This window comes from Cyprinus carpio, chromosome A6 (assembly GCF_018340385.1).
Source record: "Cyprinus carpio isolate SPL01 chromosome A6, ASM1834038v1, whole genome shotgun sequence".
NCBI lineage: Eukaryota > Metazoa > Chordata > Actinopteri > Cypriniformes > Cyprinidae > Cyprinus > Cyprinus carpio.
The window spans coordinates 22,073,880-22,096,044 of NC_056577.1; the positions used below are offsets into that span (position 1 = coordinate 22,073,880).

At 35.7% G+C, this 22,165-nt stretch overlaps 1 protein-coding gene across 3 annotated transcripts in view; it reads right to left on the minus strand.

Annotated features, from left to right (window-relative positions):
• Nucleotides 1-408: 408 nt before the first annotated feature.
• nos1apa (nitric oxide synthase 1 (neuronal) adaptor protein a) overlaps nucleotides 409-22,165 on the minus strand; it is an 84,554-nt gene continuing 62,797 nt past the window's right edge. The window contains exons 4-8 of one of the 3 annotated variants that reach the window (XM_042758460.1): nucleotides 20,313-20,474; nucleotides 16,323-16,488; nucleotides 12,210-12,359; nucleotides 2,903-3,191; nucleotides 409-1,580 (exon numbers count right to left, since the gene is read on the minus strand). In XM_042758460.1, coding sequence (XP_042614394.1) covers nucleotides 986-1,580; nucleotides 2,903-3,191; nucleotides 12,210-12,359; nucleotides 16,323-16,488; nucleotides 20,313-20,474 — 1,362 coding nt within the window. In that variant the 3' untranslated portion in view covers nucleotides 409-985. Of the gene's footprint in view, nucleotides 1,581-2,902; nucleotides 3,192-10,989; nucleotides 12,360-16,322; nucleotides 16,489-20,312; nucleotides 20,475-22,165 lie in introns of those variants that run through there. The other 2 variants (XM_042758459.1, XM_042758461.1) reach the window with 2 other exon arrangements.

Here is a 22,165-nt window from a genome sequence, read left to right on the forward strand (position 1 = left end):
TGAGCACAAGCTCAGAGATGTGGTCAGAACAATAGCGTGTAGTAAATTAGAAAGTCATGGTTGTAAAATCGATATGAAACCAACAAAAAAACATATAAAACGTGAAATGCTGCCCACTTATGAAACTGCAAAGACAGCCTTGGAGGTATAACATTAAGACTGTAAAAATGTTGTTTTTAATGAGTATTTTTTCTAATCTTCCAGTCAAACTGTCTAAAAATCCTTCAAAGAAGATAAATGCAATCTTTACGAATAAAATTTACAGTACTACATAAATAAAAATTGCTTTCAATAATATAAATTTGTTTTGTTTTTGAAAGAAGTCTCATATTCAGCAAGGCTGCATTTGATGAAATACAGTAAAAACAGTATTCTTGCGAAGTTTAAACAATTTAAAATGACTCTTTTCTATTTTAATATAGTTTTTAAATGTCATTTATTGCTATGATGGCAAAGCTGAAATTTCAGCAGCCATTACTCTAGTCTTCAGTGTCACATGATCCTTCAGAAATCATTCTAATATGCTGATTCTGAATACATTTGTTTCGGTATTCTTTGATTTGAAGTTCATAAGTACTGTACATCATTCATATATCAAACAGAAATCATTTGTAACATTATTAGACTTGTTTATACTTAAAACAATGAAACAATCTTTCAGTGCAGTTTGACAAAATTCTCTAATATTTAAGATATAATGAGAACTTATGCAGTGTTGCTTCATGTAAATGTATCTGGAAGATCTACTGTAACATCTGACTGGAAAAAGTCAAGAAATACTCATTAAAGACTTTTTAGCAGTGTAGCTTTGACTTTGGTTTTTGTTAATAGATTCATCATAGATTTTTGAATACAAGTCCACAAATACTTTGTGGGATTTTTTTTTTTTTTTTAGCATTTGAATAATTATCTCTACAAAATAACTAAGTTCAGTCAGCGGTACTTTGCTATAAAGGCAAAATATGAAATGCAGAATGAAAGCAGTTTACATGTCATTGTGGAAGCCTGGAGAATGAATGTGCTTGAGGGTCTCAAGCCTGTTATTCAATGACAGCAGGTCAGGGTGGGATTCTTCGTTCTCCAAGTTGAGGGTCCGGTAATCCACTGTGCCGTTCCCCAAAAATTCCCCCTCAGTGACGCTGATGCGGCAGCCCCCTTTTCCTGGACACGGGGTGGAAGCCATTCTAGTTTCTGAGCTGGTCAGTTTCTTTGGATCCAGACTGTCTTTGTGAATGAGATCTGGAACAGAGAGCAGCAGCTGTGACTGATCGACATCCGTCACCACAGCTGTGGGCTTGTTGTTTAGCTCTAAACTGGTCTTCTCCATCTGGCTGTCGACACAGTCACTGGGTTCTGAAGGTTTCTCACTGCCGGACACTTCAGGGATTGGTTCAGGCTGAAGCTCAGCTTTATTTTTGGAGATTTTGTCAGGTGAGGAGACGAAGGAGGATTCTGGGGAGGCTACCACAGGGTCAGAGGATATCATCATGTCCTGGGTGGTCTTCAGGGCCCGTGGGAGACGCTTTTTGGCCGTGGGAGGTGGGGGATCTAGCCGAGGGAAGGAATCCAGGGAGATGTGACTGTGTGAGAGAAAGAAACAGCAAAGACACAATGTGATCATGCAAGATAGAATGACCACAAAAGATCATTGCATATGTGGTCCAATAAGATTTATTCATTTCATTTGAATAAATCTTATTAAAAGTCAATTTTAAAGCACCGATCAAGATTACAGGGAAAGGGGAAAAAAGTAAACAGCAGAACAAGTCTTTCTTTTGAATTCAGAGGATCATTTTTGGGCAGAATAAAAAGATTGTCCAAAAGACAACTTATTTCCATATTTACTTATTACCATATTTCCAATGCAGGGAAGTTGATTTGAATTTTAAACTTGGGATTGTGAAGGTTGTAGTTCACTTAGAATCCTTTTGTGACATTATTCTCCATGTAAAATGTTTTATGACCTGATGTATTTAAAATGTATTTAAAATCTTAAAAAAGAAACCAAAATTATGACAAAACTAAAAATGTAAAATAAATAAATTAAATGTGGGAAAGCACTAAACACCTTTTTTTTTTTTTTAAAGGTATATTTTCATTCAGCAAGGATGCATTTTAATTGAGCAATTAGACCAAAAAAAAAAAAGGATTCTATTGTAATATATTTCAAAATGTAACTTTTTCCTGTGATGGCAGAGCAAAATTAATATGCTGATTTGGTGCTCAAGAAACATTACTTATTATTAATGAAAACAGTTGTGATGCTTACTATTTTTGTGAAAACAGTGATGAACAAAGTTTAAAAGATCAGCATTTACATGAAATAGAAATCTTTTGTAACATTATAAATGTCTTTAATGTCATTGATCAATTTAATGTGTTCTCATGGTTTTCACCAAAGTATGAAGCAGCACAACTTTTTTGAACATAATAAGAAATGTTTCTGAATGTCACAGAAAACTGGAGCTGCTGAAAATTAAGCTTTGCCATCACATGAATAAATTACATTCAAAATATATCAAAATAAAGAACAATTCTTTTAAATTGTAATATTATTTCAAAATATTATTTTTTTTTTGCCTTGGACGGAACACATTTATTCAGCATTACTGGATGAAAGTGAACTGGAACCAGATCAAAAATCACCCCACCTTTATTGTGTTTATTTCCGTGTTTATTTGACATTTATTAGACAGGACAGTGAAGAGGGGGTATCGGATTGGGACATGACACAGTCCAGCCCTGAATCTGTCTCTGTACGGCCATTATGGGTATTGAATGTCAAAAGGTGGTAGCACTGATGAGAACTTCCTAGCAATTTTATTCTAAGCGTGAAGTCAGCTGAATATAATGACCGTATTAAGGTCATTAGCGTTTGCAGCTGTGAGAGTGAAATCTTCACCTGTTTCTTGCTGTACTATGGCCCATCTCAGTAAGGCTAGACCACACCGGCTCCACGTTCTTATTCACTTCTGTGACTCCGACGTCTCCGAGGCTGTTGGGATCTTTTCTGCGGAGCAGGTCATTTACCTTTGCTCCCATGGCTTTGCCCAAGTTCAGGGCATTTTTTAGGTGCTGGCTGCCTCCTGTCTTCGATCCTGCCAGGGCAGAGGTGTCTGTGGAGGCTGCTGGACGAAAGTTCAGCTTCGGCTGTTCCACAGTGTTGCAGTTCTCAAACATGCTTTGGTCCACTAAGGAACAAAATAATAAAAAGGTTTTTCAGACAAAGTGATTCATACCACATTAACATTTAAAGGGGAGCTGTGACTTCAGTAGCTTTTGTACAGACCTAAATGCATGACTGTTTAAAACTGAAAGTGCAACACTGCAGAACATTTTACATTCAACATAAACTTAATATTTTGATGTTTTATGCTTTCTAATATCTGATTAAATGTAGGGATGCATTTTCACGCTTTGGCTGATAACTGATAAATAACTGATATTACATTATTTTATTACAGTTTTTAGTAAATAAATTGGTAACGCTTTACAATAAGGTTACATTTGTTAACATTAGCTAACTACATTAGTTAACAAACTAACAATGAAAAATACTTCTAAAGCATTTATTAATCTTAGTTTTATTAGTGCATTATTAAAAGAAGAGATGATATCTATTAATGTTAGTTAATGGACCAGAGCTAACATGGACTAAAAATGAACAGCTGTATTTAATATGTGATGATATGAAATTTTAATGAATAGTTTTATTTTATTAAATGTTTTTATCATTGTTTGTTAATTAATTTAATTTTGTTAAATGTTTTATTGAATTTTTATGATATGATCGTTGTATGACAACCCTCTAAAATACATGAAAAATACATTCTAAAATACATGAAAACTGAATATTCATTTTGATATTTGTGAAAACTACTTTCACAATGTGATTAAATTCAGATGATGACAAAAAAGCACAATATTCAGTATTACCTGACATATACTGTATATCCATCAACAGATACCGTTTAAAAAAGTACAGATAAACAATGACACCGATATCATGCATCCCTAATTTTATGCAGTAGTAATTATGCATTTTATACATCAAATGTTGAGCAATAGACAATTTCATGCAAAAAAACAAAACAAAACAAAAAAACAACAACAACAGCGACAACAACAACAACAACAAAAAAGCATTTGGCAGGTCAAAAGAAATCATGTTTCTTACCTCAGAACCATTATTTCATGGTTAGCATTTGAATGACAAAGAGAGCATAATTTATTGTTTTTATCTACAGTAACAAAACATACATGCGAATAGAACAAAAAGAATAAGACAAAAAAGAAAAAAAAAATCCTGACTGAAGAGAGGGAGACCAACAGTGATTTTGTTGCAATTTGCCAACAAAAGTGGCCCTAACATACTGTTCTATTTCAACTTCAGCTTCAATTTAGGCCATTCAAAGCTGTTTACAATAAAAGCTGTATATTAGTCTGGCTATAATCAAATGTGATTTTAAGAAACTCTTGAAGGCATTTGATGTGGCATAGTTATTTCCAGCTTGTTAAGCTCAAACACTTTCAGCACTTGCTCATGGAGTAAGAATTCTTATTAGCTGGTGACAGTTTCTCACCGACGACAAACCTGGGCCACATATGAGACTAGAGAGGCTTTTCCACACAAATATTTGACAAAGAGAAAAGTTATTTTGATGCTGACAATGCCTTGGCTCTGCAGGCAAGGCAAATAGATGAATGACGGAAATCTGTGTGCCAAAAACAGCATGCTGTTGTCATGGTAATCAGGGGAAAAAATTGCAAAAAAACAAACAAAAAAAAATTCACAACTTACCATTTGCGACGGGTCTACCTTTCTTTTCCAGACATGCCACTGGGTAACAATACCTGCTTAAATCATTGACAGGACTGATCTTCAAAACGTGCATCATCAGACTGAATGAATTCTGCAAAAGCTACAATGCATGCTGGAGAGAAACGTGCAGGAGAAAATTAGCTACTCGTCTGCGGTTTCATGTGATTGTCTGCGGTAGCACACCACTGGGGATATCTGACATCTGAAAGAGATAACTGATGCCCAAACCACTTCACTGGCTGACACGTTACTTCATCTGCTAACATCCAGACTGATTCTATTATGTTTGTGAGCAGTATCAGCCTCAGACAGGCCACACACAAAACTAAAAAGTACTCAATTAGGTTGTCTGACTGCAAAACATCTTCAGCAAAATCATGTTTAAAAAGTATTTTTGTACAGTCCATTCAGATTTATCTGTCCTGAAAATGCAACTGAAAACAAAGCAATCTATGGTTGGTCGGGTTACTTGTTGTTCAGACAAGCTCTAAGTGGGTAGTTTTTGGCTAAAACATGTAGAAGCTGGACCAGATTTTATGCTGAAAATCACAAGTATGGTTCTGAGAGTCTACATTTTGAGTGAGGAAGAGAGAAAGTAGTAAGATGTATAGCAAATTGTCAGCTTCCAATTGTGAGCGTGACAACGTGATCATTGGTTTTGATCCTTCTTTGATTTTAAAAGGTCTTGGAAAAGACATTTCCTATTCGAGACATCGATGATATTTTTATAGGAAGTATAATAAAATAATATAAATATATACAATACCTTAAATTATAATATATTAAAAAGCTATTACATTAAATATATTAATAAGTATTTTTTAATATATTATACTTTCTACGTTTCTAAATTATAATTGCAGTAAAATGCAATACATTTTTGAAGTCTCAGAAGAGACATTTTTTTTTCTTTCATTATTGTTGGAACCCTGATGGTAAAACATTAAAATGCATTTTTAATCTCTCATCTCTCTTTAATCTCATCTCTCAAGACCCCTGTATTTATAACCCAAACAAATATAATCACACTGAAAAGTGACCAGATTTTATATTTCGAGATGCACTACATCATTCAGCACAGAATCAAAAATTAACTGATGAAAAAATAAATTAAATGCATTTACACCCCAAGCCAAAAAACTACTATCTTTACTTGGACAAATTAGAAAATAACAACGAATAAATAACGCAACTGAACCCATTATCTCCAAGATGGCTGACCTAGATGTTCAGGTCAGCAGAAGATGGGTCAAACATCAATATTTCATTTGAACCCTCTTTCTAACATGAATCTTTAATACAAGGGCATGGGGATGGGAAAAAGAGTTAGCCCTGGATAACACATGAAGAGAGGGTCAAGGTGGAGTAACCTGAAATGCACTTGCACCATCTGACTCCCTGTTATCAACTCAATCAACAACACAAATGAGCTGGAGCAAAACAGTGGCCCAGCAGCCCAGAATAAAAGCATCAGTCTCAGGACTTCTAAATGAAAAGGGCAGAGAACTTCACAAGAAAACTGCACTGTTAGGACTATCCATTAGCTTTATCTTTGTTGAACTGTACCGTTGGCTGACTAGTCTCCAGCTGTAGATAGACTGTAGAACATGGCAGAAAGATAAAAATCCCCAAGAGAGCAACAAAAAAACACCACCACCAAAAACCGTAGATGGCATGGAAATGTTCCTGGTCAACACCTATTTGTATGTTAAGCAGCGTGATGGAACCTAAGCCAGCACTTAAAAAAAATTGATTTTTGAAAGGCAATAAATCTCAAACTATATCAGAACAGTGTTACAATTAAGGTGAGACCAAAAAGCAGCACTGAACACATAAAAATAGATGTGGAGATGTTATTATGGCAATGTTCTGCTACTGAAGAGAAAAAAATAACAGTGAACATAACAGGAGACAATGCCCCCATTTTCATTCAACTTTAAATCTCAGATCAATAATTAATCAAAGGTTCCGCCACATCAATGTCAAGCAGTAACATGCATGCAATGCAGCTATCAGCAAGTTTACCACTGATGAAATAAAGAGATTTGTAGCAAGTAGACTGTGATGCCAGACAGCTTTTATACCTGATCGACAGTCATGTGTCGTTGAAGAAATCATTAACCTGATTAGACTCACTGTGTGGAATGGCACACAATTTAGTTCTTTCAAGGGCAGTTTTTAATTTCATGGTGTGTCACCCTTGTGGGGCATAAAGGAGTTCAAATCAATTGAATTGTATTGGAGTTAACTTTATAACATAAAGGATTTTTTCCCGGTCAAGTGTGGCGACCGTTCCCTGGATTTCACAATTCACATCTCCTTGGCTATCCTTCTAGGTCCTAATGTCTAATTTTGTAATCCTGAAAGGAAATGGAATATGAGTTTACGGTATCTACAATAGATGGAGCTAAACACTTCAAAACTAAAGTACCTTGGCAACTTCAGGAGAAAGAATGTTCTCAAAAGCCTCCAGAGCGAGCAGGTGGGCCCCCGGCATCAGCTTTTAATTCAGAGGCACCTGAGTTTCCAACAGCTTCTCTCAGAAGTGGCAGCCGTACTAAAATGAGATGTGATATTTTCAATTATGCCACAGGGAGAAGGATCAATTCGGCAACCGCTCGTTTCCCTGAGCGTGCAAAGATGAGACAGGGACGCTCCAGAACATCCTTTAAATTACAAAGCAATTCAGATGGTGTTCTCTGCACTTGATGGTTTTGTGAGATCTACATGTTTTAGTGGTTATTTTTATTTCTTGAAGCAGCTGTGCGTGCATATGGCATCTGAAGTGGTTCCATTTGCGTGGCAGCGATTCTTGGAATCGCATAATGACTGAACCACAGTTTAAGTAGGAAAGTCAATCAACTGTATTTGCAAAGGATTTATGTGTAACTTAATTAGTGTAAATTTAGAGAAGGCTGCTGAAGTAATGCCAGTACTTCAACTTGGTGCATGTCACTGAACATTCACTGAGAATGACTCTCACATTGAATGAACACATTCATAGTGACACCGCAGCACTCTTAAAAATAACAACTCATTTTAAATGGCTTCGAAATGAGTCATATACTTTGAAAAGCTGCAGTAATCTATAGGGACAATTGGTGGTTTATCATTTGTGACACCAAAGGCTGTTTTGTGTGGAATAATTATTTAAAATAATAAAAAAAGAGGTTACACTTTATTTTAGGGTGTCCTTGTTACACACGTTACCATAAACTTGCTATTACAATAACAATTAATTATGCATAATTACATGCAAGTAACCCTAAACCAAACCCTAATCCTAAACCTAACCATATAGAAAGTACATGTAGTTAATTAATATTACTCAGTACTTAAATGTATAATTACACTGTAACAAGGACACCTTAAAACAAAGTGTAACAAAAAAAAAAAAGATTCAAGGACAAGGCCAAATATGACTAAATTAATTTTAAATAATTAGCTGTGCTTCCCCTGGCATCAGTATCATATAAAAAACTTTTTAGTAGAATATGCTTGTTTAAAATTCATGTGTAAAAATAAAAGCTTAGTAGAATATGCTTGTGTAAAAGTGTTTTTACTGGCTTTCATGCAGTTGCTAGGGCAGTTCTAAGCAAATTAATTTTTTTTTTTTTTAAATCAAAAGAGCCCACTGTCAACATCTAAAAAATACACTTACACTTTAAAGTCAAACAGGAGAAGCAACGGATCTTTTTTTCCAGTTTGTGACACATTCAAGTGAATAGACTACTGAAAAAAGAAAAGGAGGGTGGGACTTTGTTTTATCATTCGGTTGTTGATTAAATGGAAGCAGATTGGTTGAATGCGCAGTTGTACACAGACGACTGAAACAAAGGGGCAGTTTATATAACAGCAGTCCAGCATAAGTCACTTTTGTTTCACTTCTAATCATGAAGATCTAATCATGAAGATCTAATCATGACATTTTGATTAAAAATTATGCGGTCTAAGAAAATTAAAACAAGTTATACATGGATAATTCATTCAAAGGATAAACAACATGCATTTATAAATAGATGAATTTTCATTTCATACCGTTTTTAGAAGTTTTGGTCAGATTAAAACAATAATGCTTTTTTCCCCCCTAAAAATTATGTGTACGCTTTAGTCTGACTGAAAATTATACCAGACCAATTTTTGCAAAGTTGGACTAATAGACAGAAAATGCAACTGTAGATCAGCTTTGTCCAGCAAGTATACACTTCGCCACTGGCAACGTGCATTTAATCCTTCAAATATTTTGATCACTACAATGGTTAGACAGATGAAGACTATAACTGAACTATGCATGGAACTTGAATTATGCTTGATATTACTGGAGCCATGATATGACTTCAATTTAATTCTTGCTGTAGTATTTTGTATTTTTTTTTTTATTTAGACGCTTTTATCCAAAGCGACTTACAAATGAGAACAGTAGAAACAATCAGATCAACGAGAACAACAACGGTATACAAGTGAAATGAAAAGTCTCAGTTAGTGTAGTACCAGAATTCATGATACAGATTTTTTTTTTTTTTTTTTTTTTTTTTTTTTTTTTTTTTTGGAATATGATAGAAAAGAAAAAAGGTAAGTACTAGTATTAGTTGGTTAAGTGCAGGCGAAAAAGATGAGTCTTTAGATGTTTTTTGAAAATGAGTAAAGACTCAGCTGTTCGAATTGAGATCGGGAGGTCATTCCACCAGCTGGGAGCAGTCCAGGAAAAAGTCCGTGAGAGTGATTTTGAACCTCTTTGGGATGGCAACACAAGGCGTCGTTCACTTGCAGAGCGCAAACTTCTGGAGGGTGCATAAGATTGAACTAGTGAGGTTTAGGTAAGTTGGCGCCGTGCCAGTGGTCGTTTTGTAGGCAAGCATCAGTACCTTGAATTTGATGCGAGCGGCTACTGGTAGCCAGTGTAACCTGATGAGGAGAGGAGTAACATGGGCTGTTTTTGGCTCATTGAAGACAACCCTCGCTGCTGCATTCTGGATCAGTTGTAGAGGCTTGATAGTACATGCAGGAAGGCCCGCCAGGAGAGCATTGCAATAGTCCAGTCTGGAGAGAACAAGAGCTTGGACAAGAAGTTGGGTGGATTGCTCTGACAGGAAGGGTCTAATCTTCCTAATGTTGAATAAGGCAAATCTACAGGAGCGGGTCGTTGTAGCAATATGGTCTGTGAAGCTTAACTGATGATCCATCACAACTCCTAGGTTTCTGGCTGTCCTGGAAGGAGTTATGGTTGACGAACCCAGCTGTATAGAGAAGTTGTGATGAAACGATGGGTTAGCTGGAACCACCAGCAGTTCAGTCTTAGTAAGGTTGAGCTGAAGGTGATGGTCATTCATCCAGCTAGAAATGTCACTCAGACAGGCTGAAATGCGAGCAACTACCGCTCGGGTCATCTGGTTGGAATGAGAAGTAGAGTTGAGTGTCATCAGCGTAGCAGTGATAGGAAAAGCCATGCTTCTGAATGACAGATCCTAATGACGTCATGTAGATGGAGAAGAGAGAGAGAGAATTCTATGGATTTTTTTTTTTTTTTTTACCCATTTTATCATTAACTTGCAAAAATCATGTGATTGGTGAGAGAAGGAACAGTCACCTCTCCTCAAAAGGCTGCATGATTTGAGGTATCAAGCCTGTAATAAAAACTGAAATCAAAATAGGAGCAGTATGCGCCTTAGCAAACAGCACTAATAAAAACATACTGTGTCCTTGAAAGAGGAGAAATCAGGGAAAAAAATAAATAAAATAAAATACTGGTCTTGTGTTCAGACAATGACACGTTTCCCTGTGGAGGATTTAGACCACAGCTCACAGCTGGGTCTTGGCCTCCAGACCTGCTGCAAGCCAACACGACTGGTCGTGAATCCCTCGTTAGAGACGCGGCGAAGAATCTGTGGGAAGATTTTTTACAAGCCTGAAGGAGATTTAAAGATCTTAAATTCTTAAATTTTGAAAGAAATAAAGATACTAGTGCATAAATGGAGGGAAACGCAGACATTTAAGACTAAACCAACAACAGAAAGTGCTTCTGATGTCCTCTATGTGTGGGAAGACTTGCTTTCCACTCTATTATTACCAGTCTAATTGTGTGCATGTGTCTGCCTCTAAATGACACTGGGCACACAGAGAGAAACAGAGGAAGCGATAGGGAAAACTGGAAAATATAAACAGAGAGGTTAAAGAGTCAAAGTAGTTTATCAGAGAGATACAGTTTAGACACCCAAAAAAAAAATGAAATGCAAGAATGCAAAATGTGTAGAAAAGTTAATATGTGAAGCAGTCAGACATGACAAGCTCTTGTATGAAAATAATGAATAAGGGATGTGAGTTGTGAAAACTCTTGACACTCTAATTGGGGTTTCTGTTGTTAAAGATCTGACCGGTTTAGACGCCTCGCTACCCTTAGGGTATAATTAGCTTAGCGTCCTCAGTCCACAGTCATTCAATTAAGAATCTGTTCTGTCGTGCATGCTAAAACAGATGTAGCTGGGTAATTGTCTTCATTCTGAGCACTTCTGATGAAAGGTGATCTAAGTAGCTGAGCATATAAGTGCAAACATGCCTAATACCACCCAGAAATAAACTCGCAACTGTACAACTGATGTGATAGATACGTTATCACAGGCTAATGTATAAAATTTGTTCTACATTTCACTTCATAAAGATGTACTGTATCTCTTGCAGTTAAAAACAACTATTTGTTTGTAAATAAGCAGCAATCGCTTGAAGACTCTAAAAGAGTGTTAACACATACAGCAGAAGTAGGGACGGCCGTTATAACCAACAGTGTATCCACTTGGTGACCTTTACCGATAAAATCACTGAGTGTGTGAACGTTCCATTAGAGATACAAGTTTCTGATATGATGTGTGTCCCTAAACTTTAAAATGGAGACAAGAGTATTTACTATGCTTTGGGACTGTTTTCTTTTCAATATATGACATAAAATGCGACAAACAAAATGGGTTAAAGTCACCTTGGTCTTCCAGAATTATCAGCAGTACAAACAGCAGTAGACGGTTTGACAATATTGACATTGATTGACTTGAACCTTTTAAGCAAAGCATCAAGCAGTGTTTTTCTAAGTGCGCAAAATCACATTAAACAGCAATTTCGTCCTCCAAGCAGTCAGAGGGGCCGTGTTTGTTGAGCACATTGAGCAGACGCAGGGTGCTCTCGTCCTGCTGTCCCCAGCTTTCATCACTCTCATCTGTGTTTGACTCGTACTCGGATGCGATTCCCGACTCGTGGAATTTTAGCAGCTCAAGGCTACCCAGAAGCTCGTCCCGTGATGAGGGCGAGACACCTTGGGATGGCGTGTCGGGACCCTCCTCCTGTAGGGGTGGTCCCGGAAGAAAGCGGAAACACTCAAACTTGATCAAGCACTGGTTCCTACCTATTGGACTGCCCAGCGGCAGGGATAGCTGTGTCCCATCATTGAGTGGAGGGAGGATGGCGTCCTCTGGTCTGGGGGTGGTGGGGTCACACAGAATTGGGGGCACATTGGCACGGAATGTGATTTCCAGGAGACTATCTTGGGATCCCACTGTTAAGAGAGAAGAAGAGATTGGGGTCTTTTTACACTTGGTTTATTTCAAGGGTTTGAGAACGGTTCACATGAATTTTGACATCTGAATGCTCCAAATTCAATTTAAGCAAACTGAAAAGTATCAAGGCCTAATAAAGAGCAAATAAATACAAATAAATTAATATATAACATTTATCTAGCCTTCAGAGTCACATGACCTCTCAGAAATCATTCTAATATGCTGATTTGGTGCTCAGTTGTGCTGCTTAATAGTTTTGTGGCAACTTTTTTTTTTAAAAGAAGAGCATTTATTTGAAATAGAAATCTCTTTTAACATTATAAATGGCTTTACTGTCAATTTAATCTATCCTTGCTGAATAAAAGTTATTGAAAAGTTATTTTGAATGGTAGCGTATAATCATAGAAATGATACAATTATTAAAAATATAATATAAAATTAAAAAATGTTATAAAACAATACATTCAAAAACTTTTTATGGTCTAAATTATAATTTAATATATAAAATAAAATATAGAAAATATATATAAAATAATAAATTCAAAGTTAATAAACTATTTTTATGGTCCAAGTAAAAACAAATCAAATAGTTTAACCTCCAAACCATAAAGGTTTGGAGGTTAAATGTAATGCAGTGTGAAAGTAATTACAACAGAAACACAATACTGTCCTGTTCTAGGGCTGTCAAAAGAACTGTCATCGGTACCAAATCAGTACTGAAATTTTACAAATGTGACGATCCCAGCATTTCCCCCTAGCATTTTAAGCGCTTTTAAGTAGATTCTTAAAAATCTCTGATTCGCTGAACAGACATGTCTTTGATTGGCTACAATAATCACACTCTTCACCGAGTGCTTACACAGATACACAAGGTATTCAAATGCATTTAGAATGATCACAAAACTGAAGATATAGGGGCAGAAAATTTACATATTTATATCATTTCATATAGTAAATCAAAATCACACAAAGAATGCCGTCTTTTCCTCCAAAAATCATCATGATTTTATATATATATATACATATATATATATATATATATATATATATATATATATATCTATATATATATATATATATATATATATATATATATATATATATATATATATATATATATATATATATATTTACAACAGGTCAGTAAACAAGTTAATTAAGAGACTTGCGTTTTAGACACCATATTGCCTGTTTTTGCTCTATTTCTACAACAAAAAATAATTGCAAACACAGCCACCAAAGCACAGTTTTGCGTCTCTGAGCAACGTGACAGTGTTTCGTTCCTGAATGAATCAACCGTTTAAATGATTCGGTTCAATCGCAATGATTTACTTATTAACAGTGATTTGCTGACACATACTGGCCATTTTAATTTCACATTTAAAGTATCTTTTGATTTTTTTTTTTTTTAATAATTAATTTCTTATAATTTCAAATGAGTATTCAACATTTTATGTCTTGCATATCAAAACATTATTCATGCATTTGTAACTGCAGGTTAAATGCATTCTTGTCCTGCACTAAAGAGTGTAAATACATCTTAATGCCACTTCCGATGAAGCTTCTGCATTTCCTCTGCATTGAAAAGATGAGTTTGTTGATACTGATTTGCCTGGTAACAGCCCAAGTGTCTTATTATTCTAAATAACTGATTACTTTAATTAAAAACAACTAGTTTGAGATTAATAGGCCTATCCCAGGGGTGTCAAACTCAGTTCCTGGAGGGCCGTAGCCCTGCAGAGTTTAGTTCTAACCCTGCTCCAGCACACATATCATGTGGCTGCATCCGAAAACTTAGGCAACTGACCTGCTGCCTCGCTGCCAAATCAGACAACGACTTTGCAGGCAGCGTTTTTGCTCGAAGGCACCTCATGAAACTGATTTTAGACAGGCTTCTGAAGCAGAGTAATGGTTTAATGATCTACAGCAAAATATAGAGAGCTTTGGTGATAACTATGTGGATATTTAATTACTGCAAGATTAATTTCTCGCTAGAAATGACATAAAAAGTGGAAAACGTTGATCAAAAACATACATTTACACATAAACTGACCACCGACCGCAACTTTCAGATGCCATCTTTATTTTTTGGTTTAACTGTCACAGAATGGAACGTACAGAATTGTGGGATATCAAAGGCAGTGAAGGATACATCTATGCTGCCTTCAAAAATCGGCCAGATGAAGGCATCTCAGGAGACGGGAAATGAAACTAACATTGAATTTGGACGTGCCTTGATGCCTTCCTACCTTGGAATGCATCCTCAGAAGGAAGCATTTTTCAGTTTTCTGATACAGTCGTAGTTTTCAAATAAGCCTAAATGATTAGATTAGCTGGTTCAGGTGTGTTTAATTAAGGTTATATCTAAACTGTGCAGGACTAAGGCCCTCCAGGAACTGAGTTTGACACCCTTGGCCTGTCCCATTTTTGCCTCCCTCCCACTGTTAAAATGTAACTAAGTAATTTTTACTCTGAGTAAATTTTAAATTAACTACTTTTTACTTTTACTTGAGTAGATTTTTAGACTGGTACTTTTACTTGTACTTAAGTAAAATTTCATTAATGTAATGGTACTTTTACTTGAGTAGAATATTTTTGTACTCTTTCCACCTCTGTATATAATGCTTCACAATGTCAGTTCTGCTTCACTTTTTGCCTTTTCTTCTGGTCCAGCAGGTTAATAACAGTGCTCCTACCCCTGCAACACATTCACACTTGCCCTCTCCGAAAAGATCTGATGCATTTCAGCAGCTTTTTTTCCACTTTTGTCTTTTCACTCAGACCCTCCTATGTCCCAACTCTCTCTCCATCACATACAACTTCAATTTGCCTTTTAACTTCTCTCCCATCATGGCACTCCACAGGGGTTAATTTCGGGCTTATTTTAAAGCACACTTTCAAATAGAGCAGCGACACCTGGAGGTGTCCCGTCTTTCACATTAGCCTGCATGATAAAGAGCTCTCATCATACTGTACGTTCCGACTGTCACACTTAAGTCACCTTGTAAGAAACGGCTGTAAATGGCTGTCAAATCTCTTCTCACATCCTCTTTTATGATGACACCATATTTTACTCTGAAGTGAAAGTTAGAATCTAAAACCAGCATCATTATCAGGATGTTTTTATAGTTAGGCCTCTTTAAAATAATAATAAAAGATAATAACATATTATTATTACTATTATATGAATAATACATTAACATTGAGCAGTTTAATAATAAAAATAATATTTCAGTACAAATTAGGGCTGTGAATGTTAACATGCCAACTTATTAGGATTAATTAAATTAATTAAGATTTATGAGATTAATTTAGAAACTATCCATTTAAATTATAATTAGATCAGAGCATTTTTTTTTTTTTGCCACAAAAACAATTCAGGTTTTTGCACAAACAAACAAACAAACTCTATACAAACAAACATTATATATTTAATGTATCATATATTATATAAACTTTTAGTATAATTTTAAACAAAACAAAATCAGATAAACTGTTTTTTTATATTCTTAATAAAAACACACTCAAATAACTTTTGCAGAAATGCTCAAAGGTTTAACTGAACCACCTTGTAATGCAGTGTGAAAAGCAACCGAAATATAATACTATTGTACTAAATGCACAGCTTGAGGATGTCAGTAGATTAGAAATGAAATCTGAATAATTGTATTATATGACCTTTTTCTACTTAATCTAACAACACTGACTATAAATATATTTTTGCATACCAAAAGGTATGTTTGATTTTAATGCATTTAATTTATCTTTTAACAACTAATAAAACAATAAAAGATGTTTTAATGAATGCAGTAGATCCACAAAAGATGCTTTACTGAAACACAGACCTCCTGTGCTTATGTTTATTCTTCCATTATTAAGGGTATTAAATAGGGCACAATTAAAATCTGCAACAATACAGGTCTTTGAAGTTAGTCCTTCTGAACACAGGAAATTATACTCACTAGAGCCATTCCCAGTCAACTTGAGCTCCAGTTCCTGAACCTGTTTGACCAGGAGAGAAATATGCTGCAGTAGGTCCTTATTCTGCAACAGCAGCTGGTGAACTCGAGCCTGGGCTTCAATCCTCGCCGCAGCTTCTGCAGAGAGCTGATCCTTCAGCAGATGAACCTGAGGAACAAACCAAAGTTTGCATGCTTCAGTAGAATGTACAACAAACCAACACCACAGAGACCTGCAGCAGTCCATATGCTGTATTTTCCTAAAGTCGCCCCTGCAAAGGACAAAAAACTGAAACTTGCTCAATTTGCTTTTCTACTTTTTAACTCCACCACAAAAGCATTATGCGAATTTAAAGAGATAATTTTAAAATTGAAAATAAAAAGCATTAGTTTTTCATTTAATAAAACTTTTAATCCATTATTTCATAATTAATTCCAGAATTTGTCTTTATTCAACTTTGGAAGAGTATGTCTGAACACACTGGAATCCTGTCTGGCTTCAAGAGTTCAAGGAAATTAATACATATATATATATATATATATATATATATATATATATATATATATATATATATATATATATATATGGCCAAACATCTCTAAAAGATCTGTAACTATGTGCATCCCATTATGCAATTTGTTATGCATTTCTATTTAATATATTTTTAATGCATTTATATTGAATATGAAAAATTGATGGCAAACTTTGTAAAGTTGATATGGGCAACAGCAGTTATATCTGTTTAAAATAATGATCATAATAAAATAAAAATAATAAACATTTGCATATTTCAATATTTTAATATTCAGTTATAAAGTTTATAATTAAATCAGAGTATTATTTTTCTGCTACAAAATGCAGAAATCCACAATGCAGCGTTTTGCAAAAATTATATATAAATATATTAAAAATAAATAAATAAACAAGCCATTAAATATTACGGATAAATAATATCACTAAATACACAGCTGTTTAATTAATTGATAATTCACTTTAATCAGCCTAAGTAAAGGAATGATCTGGAATAGTCTAACAAATCTCAATTATCATTAGTACCAGAAAAAGACACATACTGTAGGGCAGTCCAGAGTCCACCACACATTTAGTTATGAATTACTGCTTTGTTGTCCGGCTAATGACAAACGGCCAGCTATAAAGGTTACCAAAGTGATTATTATGCACCTGAGTGTCCTTCATAAGTCCTAAGATTCTACCCCGCAACAGACAGCCAAATCCATTTTTGCCAGGGGCTTATCCTGAGCACCGTCTAAGTGTCTTTTTGCTCCTAAAGCCACCGTGGCCACCCTCCAAGGGGTCCGGGGTGATTTATTACCTAGCTTAAACAGCGTGCTTGTTCCTGCTGCCTGCCCTTAAGAACAATACATTTTCCAGACAAAGCTAATGAGCCGTCAAGATCAGGCCAGCAGGGAGTAGCGCAAAAGATTGAGGAAAAAAAAAAATTACCATACTGTAAATGTGGAGTGAAAGCTTAGTTCAGGTTGAGCCGCTTGCCATCGGTTCTCGAGTGTACGTGCTTGTATGTACGTGTGCATGTGCGTGTATGTTTTCTGACAAAGAATGATTGTCTTTGGGAAAAGAGCTGCCTACCATGACAAAAGATGTTGTTTTCAAAAGGATATAGGATGTAAACGTATACAAGCCTCATATTTCATACTGTCATAGTGTCATATCTCAATCTGAGTGGGCCACATTCATCAGCAAGGCAAGTCAGGGAAATGTTGGAGACCAAATTTTTTGATGATCATATTCCTCTGTGACATAAAAAAGCAGTATTTCTTTTCCTCGTCTTTAAAGTAAACAACAAAAGCAGCAATGAAGAATTGTTTTAACATCAATGCATTGCCACTGCGATCAGTTATTCTTTGTTTCATTGTCAAGTGTACTAATTAAGCAATTAAAGGTTCACTGTTCAATTATGGCTGGGACTGAAAAGAGTGAGAACAGTAATATATCTGACTGTATGATGGGGAATGATCAGCATCCATTTCTGGGAGTAATATTAGCATATAGTGTGAGAAATATTAGCTACAGTGCTGTTGTAAAAAAGTAGTAAATACAACAATCTCTTTCAACATCAAGGACACAAACAACTTAAGCAGGTCTGAAGTCTCTAAGATGAAATTAAATGACAAATTGTAGTTACTTTTAAAACCCCAAATTGACATTTAAAAACAAAAAAGAATCTTAGCATCTTAAATCTTAAAATGTAAGCAGCAAAATGTAAAAAAACAAAAACAAACCACACCACCACCAAACCAAAGCAATCAGAGCCTTGCAATCCTTCTAGTTTTCTGGATTCAAGTACATGGGTAAGAAATGATCAATGTTCACACCCATAAATCTCAGATTTACACTGTTTTCTAAACCCTTTTCCATGCTTTCTCAAGAGAACAGATTTAATAACACTAGGATGTCACTAAATGATTCACTTTCACTGACATAACCTACAGAGTTCTAAAAAAGTATATTTGTGTGATTCATGTTCTAACAATCTATTTAATCACACATTTTTAAAGTGGAGACTTTCATGCCTATATTAATTCCAATGCACAAATGTATTTTTTTTTCTTCCATTACACTGCAGTCATTACAAGGTTTTTATAGGGCTGTTTATTCCATTGTTTCTGCTCTCAAACTGCACAAATTACTTCAAATAATTCAGTGCTGATTTTCCCTTAGATACCGCATTGCAAGTGGCAAAAGGACATGAAAAAATAAGTGGAAATCAAGCAGCGCTTGAACTTAATCACTCAGATTCATAATACATTTAGTCTGAATTGCTCTCGTAAAGCATCTGCACATGTACAGACATATAAAACTGATTTATGGGAGATCTGATGTGGCCATCGTTTTCAGGACATGGCAGGAGCCAAATGTATTTGAATCATTTCATCTGTACTGAACTGTCTAGGAGAATCTTCCACCAGAATATGATTAAAAGAAACCCAAAACACACAAAAACCTTCCTCCACAAATAACCCACTCCACAACTAATCCTGACTTCAGAAAAGCAAATATCGTTTCATCTGCCGATCATTTTCCCTAAGGATGAGAGCCACTGCAAAACAAATGGAGAAATAAATTAATAAGCGACGATTGACTTGCATGTGTCACTTTGATAGCGTGCTTCAAAGTGTATCCTCTCCTTCAGTGACTGAACACATCACAGCAGCCACAGCAAAGCCAAAGCTTGTTTCTCTTTGAGCGTGTTGTTGCAAATTAGGGTCTCTTTTCAACTGGCTGCCTTTGCTTATCGGAGTTCTGACAGGACGGACATCCCAGACTATCCCAAACCCACCTCAAAGCAACATGCAGACACAAAGATGTGGGTCAAAGGAGCGTGGAGCAATACTCCACCCACTGTAACACCATTCCCAGACCTGTGAAGAGCACCAAGTGTCTTTTGTGCAAAAAAATAAAAATAAAATAAACTGGCTGAACATTATTGTTAATATAAAATAATACTTTTATACAGCAAGGATGCAATTGATCAAAAGTGACAGTAAATACATTTATAATGTTACAAAAGAATTCTATTTCAAATAAATGCTGTTCCTTTGAAGTTGTTTCAAAAATATTACTCAATGTTTTCAACATTAAACAATCAAAAATGTTTTTGAGCACCATATCAGCATATTAGAATTATTTCTGAAGAATCGTGCCTGAAATTAAGCTTTGCCATCACCGGAAAAAATGACATTTTAGAATACATTATAAAAATAAAAATAGAATAGTTATTTTAATTTGTAATACTATTTCTCAATATTACTGCTTTTGATCAATTAAATGCAGTCTTGGTGAGCATAGACAGATTTCTTTCAAAAACATTTTAAACAATTCTACTGACCTTAAACTTTTGAACGGTCATGTAAACAGATTTGATACTAGGTTAAAATTTCCACAACAACCAGAATCCTACTACTTCTACAGGTCTATTAAATGCTCATGTTGCAGTGTTAAATCCATCTCACCTGGGCCACGGCCACCTGCGTCTGCTGCTGCTGCTGGGTGAGCTGCTGCTGGAGCAGCTGGAGCTGGTGGTGCACAGACAGAGGAGTACCAGCCGGCAGCTGACTGCCTGAAGGAAGCAGCAACTTCGGGGAAGCCAGCAGGATGTTGGGCTCTTCAGAGGGCTGGAGAAAGAGAGAGAGAATGGTTGCTTTGTTAAGATCGGTAGTTCTTCTACTGTACATGTTCATGATTAAGAGCATCAAAAAAGCCTTCTAAAGCAAGATTATAGCTTTGAGTGAGGCTAAGGAACAACATGAAATAGCAGAATAAGATGAGAGGAAATTAAAAACTCAAAAGATTATTGACAAAGGCTTTTAACAATGATAACAATACAAACTAGTTTAGCAGTCATTACTGCACGACCAGCTCCATTTTCAGCCCCTGTGCTGCATGCTTGCTATTAGGATACAATGCACTGTACTGACCAGCTCTGTGGTCAAAGATGTCTCTTTGCCGGCCCCTACTGAGGCTCAGATATTAATTACAGTAGCATTTCCCAGTCTGTGCTGCTGTGCAAAAAAACAGAGTTCAGAGGGGTGCGAAGCAGTCAACTGTGACAAATTATTAGTTTTACCCTACATGGCCAACTTATTTATACCCCAGTCGGGATGAAAATATGGTAATGCCAGCTGTGAGATATTGACCCTTCCACGTACAGAATGAGGGACTGAGTATGAAAGCCTCAGCAGCAGCGGCCAGAGATAAGACTGATTTTGACCGAGATTGATGTGCTGCAAAAAGCCCTTTGAAATATTCAGGCATTGCCTGGTGCTGAATCACTAAACGAATGGCTAGACACACCAAACCAGACCTCAGTCATCTGAGACAAAAAAAAAAAAAAAAAAAGAGGTGACCATAAGCATCTGACATAAAACTGATATGGACCCCCTAAGGCATTTCAAGCATCATTTTTTTCCCTGAAAATGTTATCCAATTCCAGATTAATGTGACAAGAATGCTGATTTGATTGTGCTTCAAACCAATGCTTTTGAAGTGGTCTAACAACAAATTACCTGATTGTACAAACGATGGAAAACGGAGCAGGTTAGAAAGGAAATATGGGGTTTGTGTATATATAAGATTTTGTAGTTTTCAAGCAATTTTTTAAGACTTTTTCTTTATAATATACATTACTGATTAAAGGTTTTGGTTCACAATTGTTTTTTAATTGGTTATTTAAATTTAGTTTTTTTTTATCATTTTAATGAATAGTGTGTGTATTTTGGTATTGGGTGCTTCATTTATTATAAGAGTCTTAAGTTTTATCAAATTTATAAAATACTGTTACAGCTATACGTTTTTCTCTGAAAACAGTCAAGCTCCTGGAAGCGTGCCGTGGGCAGAGCTAAAGAGTCATGAGCACACAAAGCTTTTGCGTAGTGACAGTCTGCAAGCTGTGACATTGACATAAATAAAACAGGAACAAGAACTTTGTTGACTTAAATTTTAAATAAAATTGTGTGAAGGTATTAGTGAATGAGGCCTATTATTCCTAGTGGCAGAGAAAGTACATTTAAACTTTAAAAAATTCAAGAACAAATGGCCAAAATTACTCTTTCTCCTTTTTTATATTCCCAGAAAACCATGCATCCAGTGAACGGGGCTTTTACTTAAGATTGATGTCAAATAAGATTGAGGGCAGTTTATTGGAAAAGATGTTCACCTCGGCTTCTCATGTTTCTCATTTCTCTCATATTGGCTGAGCGGTGGTTCAGGTCGGCTGGTGAGGATTTCCTTCTGTGTGTGTCTACTGACAGCTGTTTATTTGGGCAGCACTGCAGAATGGCATGTTGTAAACAACACCTGCTCTCAC